This window comes from Fistularia commersonii, chromosome 12, assembly GCF_037954325.1.
Source record: "Fistularia commersonii isolate RoL2024-O1a breed Wild chromosome 12, RoL_Fcom_v1.0, whole genome shotgun sequence".
NCBI classification, from domain to species: Eukaryota; Metazoa; Chordata; class Actinopteri; order Syngnathiformes; family Fistulariidae; genus Fistularia; species Fistularia commersonii.
The window spans coordinates 13,484,187-13,505,519 of record NC_141295.1 but is presented as its reverse complement, the minus strand read 5'-3'; the positions used below and the strand labels follow the sequence as shown (position 1 = coordinate 13,505,519).

Here is a 21,333-nt window from a genome sequence, read left to right as displayed (position 1 = left end):
AATATCCAACTTTTGTACATATTTGTCAAGCCGTCGTTATTAGTATCTGTTGTTCATTGACCAGAGGCTAATTTTGGAGTACTTCTGTGTGTGTGTGTGTGTGTGTGTGTGTGTGTGTGTGTGTTTGTGAGTGTGTGTGTGTGGGCAGACTCAATCATCTGATGGCTGAAGGCAAAGCCTCAAAGTCATGTTAAGATAGATCTTTGGACATAAGAGTTGCCCCTTATAATTGTATGATATGCTTTATTTATGCTTTATTTGTTAACAAGATTTTTTATGAGGACAAATTATGACATCATTTTTTTTACATTGATAATTTCATCTCATGAGAACAAGAAAGATTGCATTGCAGTTTGGGTTTATTATGATGCTCACTTGAACAGTTACCCTTTGGGTTCATCCTCTATAACGGTGTTTCCCAATGTTTTTTGAGCCACGGCACATATTTTTCATCAGAAAAATCACACAGCACACCACCAAATAAATATGTCAATTTTTTTTTAATGAAATAGGATGAAACTGTAGTCTTGGGCTATTTCTTTTACAGCACCAGGGCCGAGCATTTCTTCTAATATGGTTTTGCAGCCAGGTAGTTTTATTATCTCTGCCACGGTGTGTGTCTGTTTGGATTTACTGAGTTTAATGAGTTCAGCAACTTTGTAGCTAGCCGTCAGAGCTTTCTCACTCATCTTGGTGGCTTTCTTTGACAATGCTGCCTGTTTCTCAGTCTCTTTATGAACAAAATAGTCTGCGCTCTTCATCCTGAAGTGAAGTGTGTTTAGTTTGGAGATGGAGTTTTCAGTTTGCTTGAAACCACTGCACTTTTGGTCAGCTTTTCCCTGCACGCCAGGCATAAGGGAGTCAGCTTTTCCCCAGTAAAAGTGAATCCAAATGTAATATAACTTTTATTGTATTGTCTCGAGCTCACCTTTTTTACTTTCTTCTGACCTCGGCCTTCATCTGGGTCAGAATCTTCTGCAGGACCAGAGGGTCCTTAGTACTTTATATTTTGAAATATTTATCCATTGCATATCACTGCCGCTGTTTCACTTGAAGCATCACTAATTTCTCTGCTGTTTGAGCAGCAGCAGTTAAATACACAGGTTAACACACCACCTGATGCCATCTAGTGGAAGAGCATTCAATTGTTCTGCCTGTCACTGGATGCTGCCCACATACAGGACTGTCTCAAAAAATTAGAATATTGTGATGAAGTTCTTTATCTTCTGTAATGCAATTACAAAAACAAAAATGTCATACATTCTGGATTTGTTACAAATCAACCGAAATATTGCAAGCCTTTTATTATTTTAATATTGTTAATATTGCCGATTATGGCTTACATCTCAAGAAAACTAAAAAATCCTATCTCAAAATGTCAGAATATCATGAAAAAGTTTTCTGAGACAGTCCTGTAGATAGACGTGTAAAGACACATTATTTGGGTTGAATAAATCATTTTTGGATCAATCGGGTGAAAGTGGGCTTTGTCCACGGCACACCTGATGATCTCTCACGCCACATTAATGTGCCGTGGCACAGTGGTCGGGAAACACGGCTCTATAACATATCAAGAGCAATGCCTTTTGGCTTGTGTATAATTTTTATTTGCTAAGAAACAAGTTTTTTCATTCGTTAGCTGTATTCTGTGTGCGTTCTCTAAAAGTTTACAGTGCCTAGATGAAAAGAAACTTTTTATTTGGCGTTCTATATTTCACTGCTGCTATGTATTTGTTTTTCTAGTATACTGTATATTGGTAACATCAAATGGGTAACATTTTTAGGTGTGCTTAAGCAGTCTCCTTATAAAATATACACAGTATATAGTACATGCGAGACTTGCAAAAATAGTATTTAGCAATAGTGTTCACACTTTTTCCTTATTCTAGTTGAAGCTGGTTGATAGGAAATAAACAGTTGTGAAAAAGACATTTACCTCTTGAGAACTGATCTATACGCTGTGCTGGGCAGAGGCCCTTGATTGTAATGTTGCACAGCGTTTTGAATGCCTTCAGTTTAAGGTGTCTCGCAAATGGAAAGAAGAAAACTTAAATATACGTCACCATCACCAACCAATCCATTACCATTACCAACAAGTTTTGAAAAGAAAAAACAACAACAGACCGTTGTTGAAGTATATATATATTTCAGTTCCGCCCACTGTGAAAAGCCATTTCTCCCATAGATTTTTAAAAGGGAAAAAAAAAACATTTTAATTTCAAAAGATTTTCAATCCACGTTAGGGTGGTGAACGGAGTGATGGTGTATTTTGGCAAGGAGAAGTACTGGAGAAGACAAAAGTATAAAAAATATTTTTAAAAAGATAATTCTTCACATCTTTTATCACCTTCGTCGCAATTTAAAATCAAGAGTCAAATTTAATAGAAAAATAATGTTTCTCCACCTTGGTGAGGAACAGTCACATTTAAAAACCATGTTAAATTAGAAAAAAAAATTACATGTCTTTAGGGGGCTGTCTCGTTGACAACTGATATAACTATGCTGTAATTGCTGTCATTGTTACTATTACAATAGGTATTCCCAGTGAACTGTCAAAAATACCTTGTTTTAGACAGACGACGTACATGTAATTTACATAGTAATATAATCGCAAACTTTGATATGAGACAGGATATCCAAGACATCAAGTCATAGATGACATTAGATATGAAGTATATTGATATATTACCCAGCCCCGGACTATTATCTACAGTATAATGTGTTTATTTGAGCCTGATGCAGATGCTGCATCTCGACAATCTTGAGGCCAACAAGGATTCGATTTTGCACTGAGAGTACAAGAGGTGAAGTCAGAGTGAACCGTAATGCGGGAGTGACATTGGTTTTACATTTAATAGAGATTTTATGATTTTTTTTTTCAACTGATTTGGATTGCAGATGACAGACAGGATGGATGGCTGTTTATTGTAATGTTCTGAGATTTCTTAACTCGGTATCGGGTACATCGTTTTTTTTCTTCGCATTTATGGCTTTACAAAGCCATTTTCAGAAACATGCGAATTTGATCACAGATAAAACATCCGAATCTTATGGTAATAAAAAGAGTTACCAACTTGGGCTGATTTTACTCTGATTTCACACTGAAGCCAAACTCATCTGAGGTCAGCGTATAAAAGCTATTGTCTTTCTAGTAGCAGCTAAAGACAGAGTGCCCAAATCATTGTCACCATAGGCCAAGGCCTGATACAAGACTGTTACTTTGCTGAGTTTGACTGCAAAGGACTGTTTACGTCTCCTTATCAAGATAATATTTACTCTATATTTGTACTGACATTATTTTGTAATGCCAACAATTACAGAATTGACAAAAAGCCCACACTGGTACGGCAGAACTAGTTTGCCGTTAAAGAAACGCAACATCGAAGCCCTGTAGATTCAGGCTAAGTTAAGACTGTTTGTCTCCAGAGAAACAGAGTCCTCCTTCTACTCCTGCAGCTAGGAGACATCAGGATTTATAGCGGTGTCTGTAGGTGACTGTGTGGAATAGTCCAGATTCATATTACTATGAAATGTTGGTGTTCTTTAAAGGTATCTTTGTGCAATTTTACCTGCAGCTCTTCAGTGTGTTGTACGCATGTGTAAGAGTTCTTGTAAGCTGTGTTGCTGTGCTGTTATACCATTGTTGCTTATTATGAAGCCAAAGTTGATTGTCCCTGGCATCTGTTAACGTTGTCTGTATAGATATTCAAACATTTCCGTGTCATCATGAATTATACAAGCTGATTTTTCAATCTCGGTGGATGGAAACAACATTTCTGATGTAAAATCCTAAACAATGATATTCTCACCCTTTCACACTTGTGTCCAGTTGCACATACCCTGATGCTTTCACACCTCAGAAAACTAGGTTGTATTTAGATTTCTTCCATTACAGCCTATTCAATTGCTGTATACTGAGAATCTATCTATCATACGGAACACAGACATCTGTGCTGCTTTATTCAGTAAGTACTGGATTTTGTGTCAAAATAAACTCTACTAAGTGCTGCCACATGCAAGCTTGTGCGTGTTTCTCAACATTAAACACGTTTGCCTAGATGTTGCCTTGGGTACCAGCACAATTCTGCTTTAAAATACGACTAATGCACATACTAATTTAGTCTAGGAACAAGCTGCAAACTCCCACTGGTGGATTGCTGTCACTGTGACTCAGGATGAATCATTATGCTGTAGTCACTCGGAGAGCTTCATGTGTAATCGAAGTGAAGGATAAGAAGATTTCTAGCCGCCCGCACTTAAACGGTCAACACGATACTAACATAATTTTGTCAGAAAGAATTTATGCAATTCCTGCGAGGACACGTGTACCTATATGCATATTTTGTTCATTATTTTTGCCTATTTTGATTTAAATGTCGGGTTTGAAATTCAATGATCTAAGCCCTTATTAAAAATTAAATATATAAAAACACTGAAAAGCAGAGAATATGCACAGGGGATTTTTATAGCTGAAGGTTCTCAAGGAAATGAAATAAATCAAATAAATGAAACCAGAGAAAGTGTTGTGAAAAGACGTAGAAAGTGTGAGTAATGTACACCGATTTCAACACTCTTGGTTTGGCTTTTTTTCTTATTGTCCATTAGCAGTCGTTTTAGCACCATCTGTTGGTGTGGAAATGGATGACAAAAATACTTCATTGTTATATTTTGGATCATTATACGTCGATGGGGAATTATATAAAAAAAGAAAAGGAAAGAAAGTGGATTGTTAGTAAATGACAGAAAGATTGTCAAACATATGGCAGTGACGCACACTGGTGAACGACATACAGAGGGCCTGCACCCGTTACTGTGTACTGATAAGGAAATGAAACCTTCACGGGGTCACACATACACACACACACACACACACACACACACACACACACACAAGATTTGTAACATTACCGATATTAACATGGTTTCCACTCATGTGACGGTCACGATCACGTGTTGTGTTTGAGATGGTCATCGTGTCGAAGGAGAATAAGTTTATTGTGGTGTGTATGTACAAGGAATGCCGTTTACGCAGTGGTTCGTGTAAAACATAAATAGATAAGAGGAAGGTAGCAGTTTGGAAAGGGCATTCAAAATCAAGGGTGCATACACATATTTATATTTAAAAGCATATGCATGGAAATGGAACAGATTTGCATCGACCAATATCAATTTCACGTTATCATTGAGACCCCAATGTGAAACGGGTACGATGTATCGTGAATATCCAGAATATTAGAACAATGATTTAAATATGAAATATAATAAAGCAGATGAAAACATAAACATTAACATATAAATGCTAGCCTTTTGTCATTTAGCTCGCTTGCTCTTGAAAAAATAGCGCAATAATTCAAACAAACAACACAAAATGAACGCTTTATTTCGGTGCCGTTTATTTTTCTGCCTTCTAATTGGTCGGCACGGACCAGCACCCCCCCCTTTTCTGACCACTCCCCGTCCGCGTTGCCGCCACGTGACTCTGCTGGGGCAGCTCTCTCTCAAAGTTAAAAACAGACCTCGTCTTTGCAGATTGTTTGCTGACATGCTCCGTGGCTAGTCAATAGACCTCACCTCGTCTCTTACTCCCCCCTTTTTTTTTCTTTTCGCAACCTCCTACATTGAGGAAGGAGAGATATTCTTTTCATTGCACTCTTTTAAATCGTTTATATAAATCACTTATACGGTTCCCCCCCTGCATAACTGAAACGGTGCGCCGCGAGGGAAAAAAGGTGGAATCGAATACCGTCATTGAAAATAGCTGGTTAGAGATTGTTTTTATATTTTTTTCAAGAGACGGGCAAGTTGCTGGCTCTGAGGGGATTTTTACACCTCGACAGGAGGAGCACACAGTGCGGATTGTAAACCCGAGTATTTGGAGCGTCATGGCGACCGAGGTGGATACGTGGTCCAGCGGTCAGACAGCCGACGGTGAGTGATCCATTCCAGTGACGGTAATCGGTGCAAAGCCTCGGGGAGCTCCTGCAAGGCCCGCTGGCGTCCCTCACACCCCCCCAAGCTCCATTGTCCCTGCATGGGATGGGCTGCAGCCATGCTCCACCATGTGCTCCACACACATACACGCACACACACACACACATAATGCAAGCACATGCAGAGAGCCAATGGCGCAACAACCATCGTGTTGGCACGGCGTCGGACTTCCTTGACGGTCCGAACGTCAACGAACTCGACGGGATTTCGCTTAAAATAGTTTGTGATAGCTTTGTTTTATCTGTGCATTTTTATTCGTCGGGCTGCCTTACATTTAACCCTTTCGCGCTTGTGATTGGACGAGGCGCAGTGTTCACTTCCGCTTTGACAAGTCGTTGTGCACAACACCGACACGCTGCAGCGGAGTGTGTTTTTACACAAACACGCACACGTTTTCCCTCGCCGTGGATTTAAGTGAGATGAAATTAAGAGATTAGCAGCCCCTTTAAAGAAAAAAAAAAAGGTGTGTGTGTGTGTGTGTGTGTGTGTGTGTGTGTGATCGTGAAGGTGTCAATAACTCTTTCAGGTAGACGTTTTCTGATGTTTTGCAAAGCTCAAAGCGTTTGTACGGAAGTACGTTCATTTCTATTCACACACCCCACCGTTGTCGTTCAGCGTGTGTATATTAATAGATACACGATTTTTTGTGACATTTCAGTTGGAGATACTTTAAAGATCCGATCCTGCCGATGACGTCGACATGTATACAAGAGCCAATCGGAGAGCCTTACATAATCTCTGCGTTTCAGTGTGTTTAAATGTTACATAAGAAGTATAAATGTATTGTTAGAACAGTTTCCACGTTAATGGCACTAAGATCACATATGCGTTAAGGAGACGTTAGCCCAACGATTTTCTCCCCCCTCCCCCGTCTTTTTTTTTTTAAACTGCCTCCCAGAGATGCGGAGGCTAAAGTGTCGGTGTCTGCAGAAGTCTGGTTGCTTCGTTGCACAGATGGGCTTCTCCACGTCCACCTCATCTTCACCCCCTCCCTTGTTTTTTCTTTTGCCTAAAGGGGAGGTCAAGCCTCCCTGCAACGGGCAGTTGATGACACTGTCAAAGACTCTATTGTCTGAGCTCCAAAAGGGGGTAAAAAATAAAAAAAACAACAACCCCACCTCCCCCACCAACCCCATGGGTCAATCAGTATACTTGGTGAATTTATTGTCCCTTATCAATCTGTCGCTTATTTAACCATCCGGGTGTTGTGTGTCTCCACAAAGTCCCAACTGCAGTCAATGTTTGTTGTTACCGCAGTTCAATATGAATGATGTCTGTACGTCGATCCCAGTTTGCCAACACCACATTCAAGTGAGATGAACTGTTTTTCGTATTGAATTTGCCACCCCCCACCCCCCGCCCCATATGTTTATATTAAACAACAAAGTCATCAAAAACACACCATTATAGCGTGTGACATTGTTTTTTTTTTCACAGCCGAAATAAAGGATTGACTTTATTTCCACCCCTCAGGGCCACCTGTGTGTTACATGCCCCGTCGCAAATCAGCAGGTGTGACAGCTGACAAACCAAAAGGGCCTTTATTCAGTTGGTGTTTACAGTAGCGGTTGCAGGGACGCGTTCCAAGATGTATGCCACGAATCGGCGTAATCCAGGTCCTGGGCGATCTGAGTTTCACATTTGAATAAAGGCAGGCAGCTACGGTCACGAGTTATGTGCCGAAAATATTCGGTTGTTTACATGAAATCACTGATGGGAAGCAACTCTCTCAGAGGTGGAGAGGAATTTTTTAGGCATGGCGAGTGATGTAAATAGAACTGCTGATTTATTTTTTCCCCCCTCCTGATAGCCATAAAATGTAACTTACCCGTGAAAGCGAGGTGCATTTTTTTTTTAAATAGTTGAAGCTCCTTAGCTGTTTGTGCTATCTTGTGTAGTGCTCTTAACAGTCATCTGCCTGATTATGACATTAAACATAGACATTATTCACAAGTAAGTAATTACAGGTACCTGATAATATCAATAACATTTATCCCGAAAGAAGTGTAATATATGCTTGGGACTGACAAATATATTGAGAGTGAAAGTTGACCATGGAAAGTTTTCATGCAAGTTTGACTCTTGTCAAGTGTGTGTTTTGAACATCTCCATGATGTAAACATGCTAATTTACATTAATTTAAAACAATCGCACATGTCAAGTCGGAGCTCTGGTGTCCACTGACTGCCCCCCCAACATACAGTTGTGAAAATGTGAATCATATTTTTTTTGCATTAGGTCTGTCTGTTCAGTCCAAACTAAGGACTTCAGCAGAGCAAGTCTTAAACACCACAGACTATCTGATCCGCGGGTGTTTATCAGAGACACCCCCTAATCTTTTGTATGTTTATCCCTCTGTGTTTTTATCTGCGTTCTTGCCAGGCACAATGGGGTGGGGTCGGTGAGGAGGTGCAACAATCGAAACGGCCAACTTCTCAAAAAACAAACTCCCGTCTTGGTTATTACCTTATGTGAAAAATGAAGTCGCAGTTGTTTTAGGCCTTTGTGAGATTTTTAGTTAAAGTATGGCCACTAACTGTAGTCCGTCCATATATTTAACCTTTCTTACCCCATCCGTGCAAATGAGGGCTCTGCAAGGCAACCATGTTTTTAAGGGGAAAAAATCTCAGTCTGATTTTAAATGCAACGATACATGAACCCCTAGGACATCAGCACCCTCATTGCTGCTGCTAATCACACCATTTGAGGTCATAGCCTTAGGTCACATACATTGTTATGCAGATTGTCCTTATTTGACCTTAGGACGTTGTCTGACAGGATATGGCATGTCTGGCAACTGTTTTCAGGTGTGGCCTAACAGAAAAGAGAAGAGCACAACTACTGCATTTAATTTTTTCTTCTCACTTTCAAATTGTGTCCTTGTCTATGGCATCATGGAGTGATAAAACAAGGAGAGGACAGGAATCAAGACTTTTATTCATATGCAGTCAAAAGACATTGGATTCACTGCAGATTTGTAAATCTTTCAGATGAAATGAATCCAAATACAGATGAGCTCTTCCTCCGCCAAGCCCCAATGTTCTATTTGTCCGGTTCAGCTTCCCCATCTGGATACTTATGAAAAGCAGCATCAATAAACCAAATTAGGATGTACCCCCTGCTTGGAAGAAGCAAAAACAATGTCTTCCTTGCCTGAAAACTACCTCCACCTCTGGGCTCATTGGTTTGGCTGTGCCGTCATGAAGGCGGACTAACAGAGGGATATGCTTTCAAGTGATTTCATTAGCAAGGAGGTGATGGCAAGGAATTTTTCACAGTTTAACCAAAGCGTATTAGTTACCCCCTTTTTTTAAGGCAAAATCTTTCTAGTATCTCACAAATGAATTAAAACAGAAGCCCTTATTGAACCCCTAATGGGCTGTTGCTGATAAAGACGACGCCAGCATGAGATTGGTTTACCCAGACGATTGGCAGAAAATCCTTATCCCAGAAATGGTTACTGTTTGTGAGCGACTGCGTCGCACCTCGAAGCAGCCGTCCCCGGTTTGGAGTTTGGTGACAACTCCGTATCCAGCCTAACATGTCACCACAAGTTGATTTAGTTGTCCAATTTGCAGGCAGACCTATACCTGCTGCAAAATGCTTCTAAATCCCTTTATTTAATGATTGAGAAAATTGCGAAGCTTTTTTATTTATTTATTTAAACTGAATAGCAGCAGGCTGCGGTCTTCTGTCTGAGACTCAACCTCGTCTTTTTACGAGGTCCTCGAACGCCATCTACTCCCCCCATTGCAGAAAATGCATCATCAATGACTTTCCAGTCGTCACAGTGAACACAACACCTCACGGAAAAAGAAAAAGCTAACCTTCACGTTCGTGCGCTGGCCTCTTCAAGTTTCCACATCAGCAGGGACGATTTGCATACGAGACTACGCTTTACCCCGAAACGAGGTGCAAAGTCACAAATTAGGCTTGTGGGCGTGATTGACTCGGACTTAAGCCGAGTTTTCAACGGAGAACTTCATTCCCCGAGTGCATAACCTGTCACTCTTGAGGAGCGAACCTGTGCAGCGCTGGTTGGAGTTCGTCTAAATTGACAGGGTATGTAAAGTTCGATTTGTTTATCGGTCAAGATCCATGTGTGAAAACTTCTCGTTCACGACCCTGCCGCTTTAGATATTGTTGAGAAATAATTAAAAAAAAAAAAAAACTGGGGCTTGAAGCTCCCACTCAGCTAGAGGGGGCAGAGGTCCGCCGGCTGTCTTGCATCAGCCTGCTGTTGGGACTGTTTACAACATGGCCAAGTGTATCGCCGTGACGGAGTTGTGTACTTTTAGCCATTCTCCATGTTCCACCTTTTGGGTCCCCAGGGTCAAAGCTGGTCAAAGAGTGGGCTGCTTGCTGCGGCTTTGCGGGACTGTGACAGTGACACACAGACCTAATTTCGTGGAAGTTAAAACGCTTCTTTCTCAGCTGCATTCGAAACTCTGTGTTCAAGGTAGAAGTGAACTTGCTCTGCTCCATTTTTTTTTTTCTGTTTTTGCATTTCTGGTTTTGGCAAAGGGATCTGTAGTTTTATGTCCTTTTTTTTTCCCTCCCCCATCGTCTCTGATTGGCCAGCTACATGTCTGGCATGCTGCCATTGGTTCTTTCCATTTGTACTGTGCTGCGAGGCTCTGTGGCCTACATATGAGGAGGGAGGAGGAGGAACTAAGTGACACATGGTTGGTTGTTTACAGATTTTGAAGGTCTGGGTGTGGTGCATCTATTACAGGTTTATCCAGGGAAGGGTTGGCTGTCGCTCAAAGGTTTCCTTCATTACTCTACTGCTGCATTTCTATTTTTTTATTTTTTTTAACTTTCTGTTTAAGGATTTAACTAGTTGCTTTATCCCACAAGTTAAATGTGAACTGGTGGTATCGATTTTTAAGGTTTATCTGTGATCTCAACGCTGCTGTCTTTGTGGCCACAAATCCTCTCTCCACCACACCAACCTAAGTATTCATTACCCCTACAGTACAGACATTTCTCCTCCCACTCCCTCTCGCGCAAAGCGGTCACGTGATCACCCACCGACCCAACCAGGCCTTATGTAGTCAGGTCCAGTCTAGCTGCCGCGAACATATCGCGAGATGACGCGAGGGATAAAAAAAAAAAAACAGGCGTCAGCATTTTTCTTGGGACATGTGTTCCTCCTTGCTCCCCCCCCCTTCAGCCATGTCAGCAGGAAAACTCTCACCCACTTGTTGTTGTTGTTGTTGTTACTGGAGGAATTAAAAAAAAAAAAAAGAACTTTGCAGACTCAGATACAGTATTTCTATTCACTGAAGAGTAGTTCACGGAGTAACCTGACACTTGAGTCACTGCATGCATAGATAGAACTGGCGGGTGTGAGAACAATTTGTGCTACCACTGCCAGCGTCACATTTTGGTTGTAATGATGACCTTTGGCCTTAAACACAGTTGCAACACATGCAAAAGTAATTCTCAGCCGCATCTGCACCAATAATGCAATAATGAACTTTTACTTTTACAAAGAAAGATGTCTTTTTTTTTTTTTTTTCCTCTCTAACTTCCAGTTTTGACTCAAGTAGCAGAGCTGATAACAGTAACAATAACAGCACTGTTTCCTGATTGACTACCACTGGATTGTTTTTACAGTCGATGAAACACGAGTAAAATTAAGGCTGGGACAGGATTGTGTCAGGAAACATCAGGCTCCAACTTGACTTTGTCCATCCCGTTCGATCGCAGGGATGCTCTCTTTCGATGACAACCTGCCCGCCGCCCCCCAGCGTCCCTACGACGACAATGACGACGAGCTCAACGAGGTGGAGGTGAATGGGAACTGGACGCCGCAGGAGAAGGCGTTGTACGAGGCGCGACTCAAAGCCAAAGCCAAACGGCGCCAGCGTAAATCATCGTCCCGCAACTCGACCAGCGACTCCCTCTCGGAGTCGGGGGATTTGACAGGAAGTGATCCGCACAGTCCAAAGGGCAAGGTTGGCACCAATGACCGCAAATCCCGAACAGGCAAAGGCAGAGGCCTGCCTAAAAAAGGTAAATTTTAAGTCATGCCAATATATCTAATTATCTTTTACAGCGGAGCATGGCCTGCGGGCCACATTGAGCCCGTTTTGCTTTTTTATCTGGCCCGCCAAACCATTTTCTTTGTACATTTTAATAAGTATTTTCAATCAATCACAATTTGAAAAAAATCTTTATTTTTTCTGTTTTTTTTTTTATTTTGCATAGATGATTACATACAAAATAATGTCGGTACATTTATATGATCATTGACAATTTTAAAGTTGAAATAGAACGCCCTAAAATTTCAATATTCAAATTGCAATTTTCACTTTGTTCAATTTACATGACATGAATTACATAACTAGTTGGCCCTGTGCAAAAAAATTAAGTGTGGCCCGTCAGCCAAAATAATTGCCCACCCCTGCTTTACAGAATTACTGTGGATGAGTTTGGGCTGAGTAATACGATACAGACACACACTGATTAGGGGTCATTTTTCCAATTTTTTCCCAATTAACCTGCTGCATGTTTTTGGGATAAGGGAGGAAAAACGGAGTAAGTGGGGAAAACATGCAAACTCATGCAAACAGAAAAAAAGCTCTGAAAAATATATGATTTAAAATAAACTTTTTTTTTTTTTTTTGCTTTAAAATAACCATGCAAATTTTCACACAATTATTATGGAGGGTGGGAAAAGAACAAGGAACCACATTTAAAACTGAATATTTTGGGATGACCCCGCAGAGGGTCGGATACGCTTCTGTTTAGCTCTACATTACAAAGCACGTTTACATCGTGTCTCGCAGGTGGCGCAGGTGGTAAAGGAGTTTGGGGCGCCGCGGGGATGGTTTACGAAGACGAAGAACCTGACCTACAGGACCCCAACTACGACGAATCTGCTCAGGTCAGTCTCTCGTAACGTTTGCGTATTGAACTTTTAGACTGGGGATGATCTCCTTCTGAAAAAGCTGCAGGAAACCGGTAGTGAGACCAGCGACGTTGTCTGGCTTAGTGACAGCGGCCCTTAGAAGAAGGGAGATTGCAGAGATGACCGTGCTGCGGTTTTCTTTGGGAGTGACGAGGATGGACAGGATCGGGATTGAGTCAGAGGGACAGCACGGGTTACTTTTTTTAGGAGGTAATATCGGAAGCCAGGTGGAGACTGTTTGGACGTACACAGAGGGGTAGTGAGGATCTGATATTGTGATAAGATATTGTTGAGTTAAAACAGAAAATTTTATCACTGTGGGAAAATTTGCGACTAGAATTTATTAGAAAATTGATTGGAAGCATGTATAAGAGGAGGTATAATATTTACAAGGCTAATGTGGCTATTCTGTTTAATAAATCAATCTTTGTATTTTTGCCCTTTTTTGCTATCGTGTTTGTGGTTTTTATAGAAATAAGAAAAGAAAAGATCATTTCAACAATGTCACTAGATGTTTTTTCTTCAAAAAATCATTTTGTTTTCAAATTATGAAGCAAAAATAAATCCATTGCTAAGTTACTTTGTAATTTTTTCCTTGCAGTTTTTTTTTAAACCCACTGTATAAAACCTAGAGGTTCCTGTGAGAAAATCGCGCAGGCCACACCAACACAAAGATTTGATTTCAGGCAGGGGGCCAGAAAATATTGTTCTGGCAGGCTGCAGTTGGCCCTCGGAACAATGTACGCGAGTCTGAGACCCCTGATCTAGAGACTATAAAAATGCAAAACGTATATTTATTTATTCATGAATATAGATTGAATGTCCTTTATTTTATTTATCTGCAACAGGTTCAGTAAGAGAGAGACTGTCAGGCCTTTCTCTTTCTCACCCGGCTTGTTTCGTGGGAAGTTAATGTCGCAGTCTGAAAATGCCACTTCGCAATAGCAGTGACCGATGACGCAGATGCACTGCATTTATGTATATGACCTCGCGGAAAAACCAATCCTCCTCCCGTTCCGTTATGGAAGCAGTAGGTTTTCGGCTTCTTACTCTGTACGGCCCGCCGCGCTCATTTTTACACCTTTTAAGTTTAGAACAAATTAATTGGAGGCCAACTAGGCGGCTCTTGCTCGCACGAGTTTTCCAGTTGCCAGGGCAAATGAACGCGCATGCTTGGCGTGGTGACAAATGTCACAATGCAGACAGGTGATAGTCTAATGTCCAACATCTGTTTTTTTTTTTTTTTTTTTTTATATGCCACGCAGTCGGCCACCACTGTCTTTGCGGTCAACCTAGCAGGCACCCATGGCCTAGTTAGTATGAAATTAGTTGGTGTGAGAGAAGAGGATGCAGAGGAAGCAGGTAGATAGAGGAGGGTGTTTAATTGTGGAGACAACAAACACCAGGCCAAAGGAAAAGAAGAACATGGGATTTTGTCTTTTCGGACATGGAAATCCCAATAATGTCTTTCGGTGTGTTTCATTCCTGGATTATCATAAGGCCCGTTCTGGTGAAGGCTCACTCCGGCTCATTCCCGTTGTCGTCGTCGTTGTTGCTTTTTGTGTGACCCGACGTTCAGCAGAGGCTTAGTGATCAAAGCTTTTCGTACGATGCCTTTTATTTCTTGCATTAGGCCACCATGCTGATGTCGAAGGGCTCCACGGCCGATTATAATAGAGGTTTTGTGCCGCAGACAAGATACCCATCACACACACCGTGAAGATAGTCTCTGTAATGAATAACAATCACAAGAAACAAATACACAGTTATTGGTCCCATGTGATTTATTCTGTTCTGCTGCGACGGTATGCACTTTGCCGTCAAACGGCGTAATTTTTAACAAGATCTCACCCGCATTCAGTTTTTCATGCGTTTTTAGAGCAAACAGTCTGCAGGAATAAGCACGGCACATAAACTAGACCGCTTGCGGGATAAAGTTTCATCCAGATGGCCGAATCCCATCACAATCAGACAGTACTTTTTAATCTTTAACCCCCTTATCAAGCCAATGGTCGAAATTTGTTCTTTTGCCGCTAGACTGGAGTCTGAGTGGAGGCGTCTGGGGGTAAACAAACAGTGATAAATGCAGCGTAGGAAAAGCTGGTGTGTTTCGGCCTTGAATGTTGAGGGAGAGGAATGAGAGTGTTGTGTATTAAAAAAAAAAACAAGAAATAGAAAGCATCCTGGCCTTTGAACAAGAGCAGGAGGAATTGCTTTGGGATTCTTGAAGCTCAGCTGGAAAACCTGAAATTATTTTTAAGCTTATTATTTTTAAAAAAGAGGAAATGGAGATTCTTTGATAATTTCACTTAATTAATATCTGCATTCAAAGATATGTCGAAAGTAGATTTTTGCGCTCTTTTGACGAGCCGGTTTATCTTAAATGGCCCTTGCTTTTGCAATCCGTATCCTTGTGTTTATTTGTAGCATTGTAGCGATCATGGATGGAAGGGTTGAACCAAAAGAAAGAATTAGCGGGGTTATTTATTTATTTATTGCTTTTGCTCTTTTTACATCATTAAGGCAGAAAGAGGAAGTAAACATTACAGTTTCGAGATGATAATGAACATGTCAAAAAACGTTTTCTTATTTTTTCGGAGCAGAGATTTGCATTTTTTGATGAATAACATTGTTTTAAACCTTTGCGTTATCATTTTAATTTCCATTTAAATTATTTCCTTGTGACAGATGATTTATTTATTTTTTTTGGTTTTTAACACAGGGGGACACGGTCTATGCAACGGTCGTGCCTGAGCTTGACGAGCGAGAGCTGGAGAAGATGGTCAACCCGATAGTCCAGGAATACTTCGAGCACGGCGATACGAAAGAGGTTCAGGTAAATCTTAGACGTGAGAGTCATGGTTTTCGCCAGTTTGCATTATTTCTTCTCTGAGGTGAACCGAGTGATCTAATTCTAGAAATCATGACTACATTGCACTTCATCCTGATACTGGGGAGAATTGAGGCTGGTGTGATTTTTCACATGTGCTCCAACCTGATCTGCGCCCCTGCAGTACACCTTTTTCGCTGTAGGTGGCAGCATTTAGCATAAACCATTTTGTAGGCCACAAAGTATCGGGTTTAATTATATGTATTATGTATATTTTTTTTCAATATACGTTTCAACAGTTACCAAAAAGTTGAAATTAATCACAACCTTTTTCTCATTTATTGTTTAAAAATCTTGCTGATTTTCCTAATTTTGTTGCAATTTTTTGACTATTTTTTTGTAACTATTATGAAAATTATTTAGTTATTTATTCATTGTCCAAAATGAATGTTACGGTATGGATAACGAATGAATATCCTGGAAAGGTTAAAAACTTCACACCGTACCCTTCTTCTTCTTCTCTCCCATCAGATGTTACTGAAGGGGCTCAACCTGGGCCCGCACAAGTTCGAGTTTTCCTCTCTGGCTGTCTCCCTGTCCTTCGAGGGCAAGGCCAGCCACAGAGAGCTGACATCCCGCCTGCTGTCTGACCTGTCTGTCAAGCTGCTGTCACAGAACGACATAGCCCGCGCCTTTGACAAGATGCTCAAGGAGCTGCCGGACCTCATACTTGACACGCCGGAGGCTCCACAGGTAGGGCAGCTCAAGAAATGCAGCTCAAGAAATAAAAATTGTGTTCAATTTATTTTTCTGCATACGTACACCAATTCATATGAATTTAACCGATGCAGGGTTGGAAAATGTTTTATAGAGAAATTGTTTAATGCAATGCTTTTTTTTTTTTTTTTTTTTTTTTTTGGACCCTACTATAATGGTTCAAGGCAAGAGACTAGTTTACAACCAAATTCAAATTACTCATCACCTTCATTAAGGTCCTGGTAAAATTCTCCTGTATTCTTGTGTTGTCAAAGGAAAAATAAAAAAAGACATTTTCTTTTTTCCTGCAGATGTTGGGCCAGTTTATTGCCCGAGCCATAGCTGACCATGCTCTTCCCATGACTTTCCTTGACTGTTACAAAGGGAAAGTGGACTGTGAACATGCCAGGTTGGCTGTTTTTTTTTGTTTTTTTTTTTAAATCAGTGGCTGATTGATAAGATACCCTGCACTTCTACTTCACATTGTCCAAAGGCCTTCACAATAGCCACATAGTCAATTACGATGCAGTGAAGTGATTTTCACCCCCTGCATAAACCTGACATTAAGGATTATCCTGAGGTCTCATTATTAACCCAGAAGAGTTAAAAAGGAACACACACTGATGTATTGTGTGAATGGGGAAAAAAATATCCTACAAGGTAATTTCCTTGCATTGACAAGTGATGGTGAAATTAAATAAAATCATTACAAATTTTTTTTGATGTATTTCCAGATGTTTTGGTCAGAAGGAGTAGAGAGTCTGCCCGTCTCTACTCCCAGATTGGTGTGTTAATGATATTGTTTCTGGTCCTTATTCTAGAGTGGCTTTGGACCGCGCCGCCGTGCTGCTGTCCATGAAGAGAGAGATGGTCCGTTTAGATAATGTGTGGGGCGTTGGTGGAGGCCTGAGACCTGTCAAACATCTTGTTAAAGAGGTAAGAACTTAAAAAACTCCCATGTATGTTGTTCAGTTTGTGTTCTTAATGTCAAAGAAACACTTTGAGGAACCAGTCCGTCATCCACACACCAGCGCTTTGCACCGACCAACTCTCTCTGCAGTCGGCGTTATGTAACACAAACAGAGCGTGCTAGGTGGAACGCCACAGGCCAGCCTGCTGCACTGTTGACATGCAAGTGGAGCACTTGTTCACCACATTGAGTGTGATTCGAAAGACAACAAATCAAGTCTGCAGGACGGGTTTACAAAAAAAAACAAACCCCCCCCCCAAAAAATGCACACCCCTTGGCCTTGACTATGTTCTCTGAGCTTTATTCCAAGCTTTACTAATTATTCCTCCATGAAATTGGATTTCTCTCCTATTTGCTATAAAGGTTTTAGGAGATATCTTTTCTTTGAATCACTGGTTACGTAACATTTTGCATTTTGAATAAGGCGCCTTTAATAAAGTAAACACTCATCTGCAATCTGTATTTGAATCATTTTACGGAGTTAATTTACAATAGAAACACCAATGTGAACCTGGTAATCAGGGTTGTCCATTGTCTGTGTTAAGTTTTCTTTTTGAAAAATAACAACCGTTTGATTTGGGTATTGCAGCATGTAAATGATGAACTGGGCTCCTGTTGTCCGTGACAGAAATGATGGTTCACAAAATAACGCAATAATATTCAACACAGTATGCGCCTGCAATTAGATTATTTTTCTTTAACTTCATATAACATTTGACATCGTACACCGTTGTCTTAGCAAAGTTTCACGAGGCATTGTCCTCGACATGCTTTGCAACCTCCTGCTGAGACAAGTGTGCGCCATGAAATTCAAAGCAAAGAAGCCAAAACAGTCTCTTCCCCCCTTCTGTTCTAGATGAACCTCCTGCTGAAGGAGTACTTGATATCGGGTGACGTGACCGAGGCGGAGCGCTGTCTGCGGGATTTGGAGGTCCCCCACTTCCACCACGAGCTGGTCTATGAGGTGACAAATGCTTCTCTGTGTTCTAACAGTTGTTGTTTTGATGCAAAGTTAGTGCCCAGTTCATGGCAGCATTTCTCAAGATGAGGAAAGCCTGTTGAAATAGTCGTGTCTCTTCTGTTTGTCTGTGGAAACCAACAGCAAAGCAGAACTGTATGAATGCCCCCCCCCCCATCCCGTCCACGTGAAACTGTCGGTGGTATCACTGCCAAGGACAGCTTTTTTTTTTTTTTTTTTTTTTGGCAGGAAGTTACCTTCATTGGCACAAATGCGAGTCAAAGTCAGGTCAGTCAATTCAAAATAAGGAGCATTGTTTAAAACAGGGAGGTCCAACTCCCCAAGCAGATTTTCCTGCACAGCCGCTTCAGAACAACCACCTGAATGTAGAATGGAATCTTTTTTTTTTTTTTAATTCCTTTAACTTGGTAAGGCACTGCAGGGTGCTGATCCTTGGCTGTCCTTGAGGCACTTCCTTCACTTTCCAATTTTTTTTTCTTTTTACCTTCTTATTTCAATTGTTTTAGTCTTTGCTCGTCAATACAGCTTGTCTTCAGGCGTGCCATTCAGAGTCAAAAGAGCTGCAAAATCAAATAATCCGGATGATTGTGGCTTTTCTTTAGGTTCTGGTAATGCAGAGGCAGGTTTTGAGAGCAAACAGCCATGCATCATGATTGCACTATTATTTAGTATGAGGTTGGATTCAGTTGTAACAAATCTGATTTATCCAGTTTGTTTGTGCTCCAACATGAGACGGTCTATGCGGTCATGGCCCATCTGAGGCGTATGCATTGTTTTTCCTATGCTGGAAATTCACTTTCTGGTCAAATGCATTTACACCTGAATTCTAATCCACAGCAGTGTTGACAGCGAAAATCCCTTTGCTGCCGGCACTCAGAACTGGCTTAGAGGAGGAGCAGGGGGGGACTCAAATTTTAATTCATATTATTTATAGAGCTGGCTGATTTTTCTTTCAATACATCAGCAGATTGATGAACTTGCTGAAAAGTTTGTTTATTTATTTATTTTGTTAATTTAAGTCATGATGCTACTAAGTGACAACTTTTCTCTTCCATACACCAAATGCTACTTAAGATACTTTCCTTTGGTTAGACACTGTATGCATCTTCAGGCTTTCTAGCATTCCACACATCCGATGTATTATCTTCTCAATATCTATGCACACAGCGCAGTAATGTCATGTATTTTTGATTGTGTCTGTGCGTGTGTGTGTTTCAGGCTGTGGTGATGGTGCTAGAGTCGAAGGGGGACACTGCTAGCCATATGATGATAAAACTGCTGCAGTCCTTTTGGAAAACTGGCCTCGTCACTGTAGATCAGATGAACAGAGTCAGTCCTTTTTATTTACCAATGTGTTAAATAATAGAATATTTGTCACGTCACAGTGTTCAACCTGGTGTTATTTTGCTTTTTTTGGCAGGGATTTCAGCGCGTCTACGATGAACTCCCCGAGATAAACCTGGACGTGCCACACGCCCATTCTATCATGGAGACGTTTGTTGACCTTTGTTATCAGGAGTCTGTGATCACTAAACAACTAAGAGACGCCTGTCCTGCCAGGTCAGTGTATGAAGTGTGATCATTAGCTGACAAGCAATATATAATTGACTAGTCTTTCATTCCTCTCCTACAATATTTCTTCCACTAGAGGGCGGAAGCGTTTTGTAAGCGAAGGTGATGGTGGAGTCGTAAAAAATTAATCAACAAGAGGAAAAGGATCATCAGGAGGAGGTAGAGGGATGTTCGCCAGCTTCTGGCGGTCTATTTCTGCTCCGGCATGTCACACGGAAAAAAAATGGACATTTGCAGCCGAGTCTCCCTCGTTCCCCCTCCTGACAACATTGTCATCATAAAAACAAAACCAGCATCGGGTGAAGATGAGCGACCAGGCTGCTGAGTTCCCTTCATCTTGTTCATCACTGTTTTGACAATTTTTTCTTTTTTTTTTGTAAGGATGTTCTCTTTTGTTGATCGATCCACCCCTCTTGCCTCGGGCTTTGTACCTGTTTCTAAAGAATATCGAAAGTCAGAGCTGTAAAAAAAAGACAAAAATAAAACCAGTGGATGGATTGGAGGGTGTGGGACATATAGGTGGTTTTATCTCTTGCTTTGCTTCACCTGTTCCCATTACTTTTTTTTTTAATGTATTGAGCTACGGATGCAAAAAAAAAGCATTAAAACTGCATACTGTACAGTAAGTGAGTACTTGGTTACAGAGCTCTACAATAAAGATCTAAAATTTATAATTTTACTGCGAGATATGCATTTGAAATCATTTGAAGGGGAATATGCTTTGAAGTTCATATTAAGTGGTTCAATTGAGCCATTTTTATGCGCTTTTTGTTCTCTGTATCTTGGTCTTTTGAGATTTTGCTCATATTGGAGTCAAAGCAAGTGATATTTTGGGCACAGTTTGGGTGTTAATTTGCATCAGGGTAAGAAGCCTGTTGGTTAAAGTTGGATTTAACCAAAAAAAAAAAAAAAAGTGGGCTTTTGACCATGACTCTGTGCATGGTTAGTGGGTCTTCGGCCATGTGGTCAACTGCGTATTAAGCAGGTAACATTCAAATACTAAGCCAAGTCTGCTTTCAATGACAACATTGCATTGAAAACTTCTTCGGATTTCTTTTTTTCTTAAAAGATGGTATGGTAACATTTTCAGATGTCACTGCCTCTGTCTGTAACTGTTTTACATGTTGACCAAAGTTTAAATATGGATAACAGATATATTTCATTCATTAAAAAAGCCAAGAAAATAAGAATTGCAGTATTTTTGTTGTTGAAGCTGGGACATGTTTATACAAGCAACTGATTATAGAGCAATATTGCCACAAAATGAATTTTCACAGCAGTAAACATTTGAGAGACCACCGAGTTACAGTATCATA

The 21,333-nt window shown here is 40.8% G+C and overlaps 1 protein-coding gene across 1 annotated transcript; it reads left to right on the top strand.

Moving 5' to 3' along the window:
• The first annotated feature begins 5,519 nt into the window (after positions 1 to 5,519).
• On the top strand, positions 5,520 to 21,204 carry pdcd4a (programmed cell death 4a). Its single transcript, XM_086157223.1, has 11 exons — positions 5,520 to 5,928; positions 11,707 to 12,012; positions 12,789 to 12,886; positions 15,633 to 15,746; positions 16,272 to 16,493; positions 16,808 to 16,905; positions 17,318 to 17,432; positions 18,323 to 18,430; positions 19,664 to 19,774; positions 19,866 to 20,005; positions 20,094 to 21,204. Exons 1-11 carry the CDS (start codon positions 5,883 to 5,885, stop codon positions 20,143 to 20,145), a joined length of 1,410 nt encoding a protein of 469 aa, XP_086013349.1. The 5' UTR covers positions 5,520 to 5,882; the 3' UTR covers positions 20,146 to 21,204.
• The last annotated feature ends 129 nt before the right edge of the window (positions 21,205 to 21,333 follow it).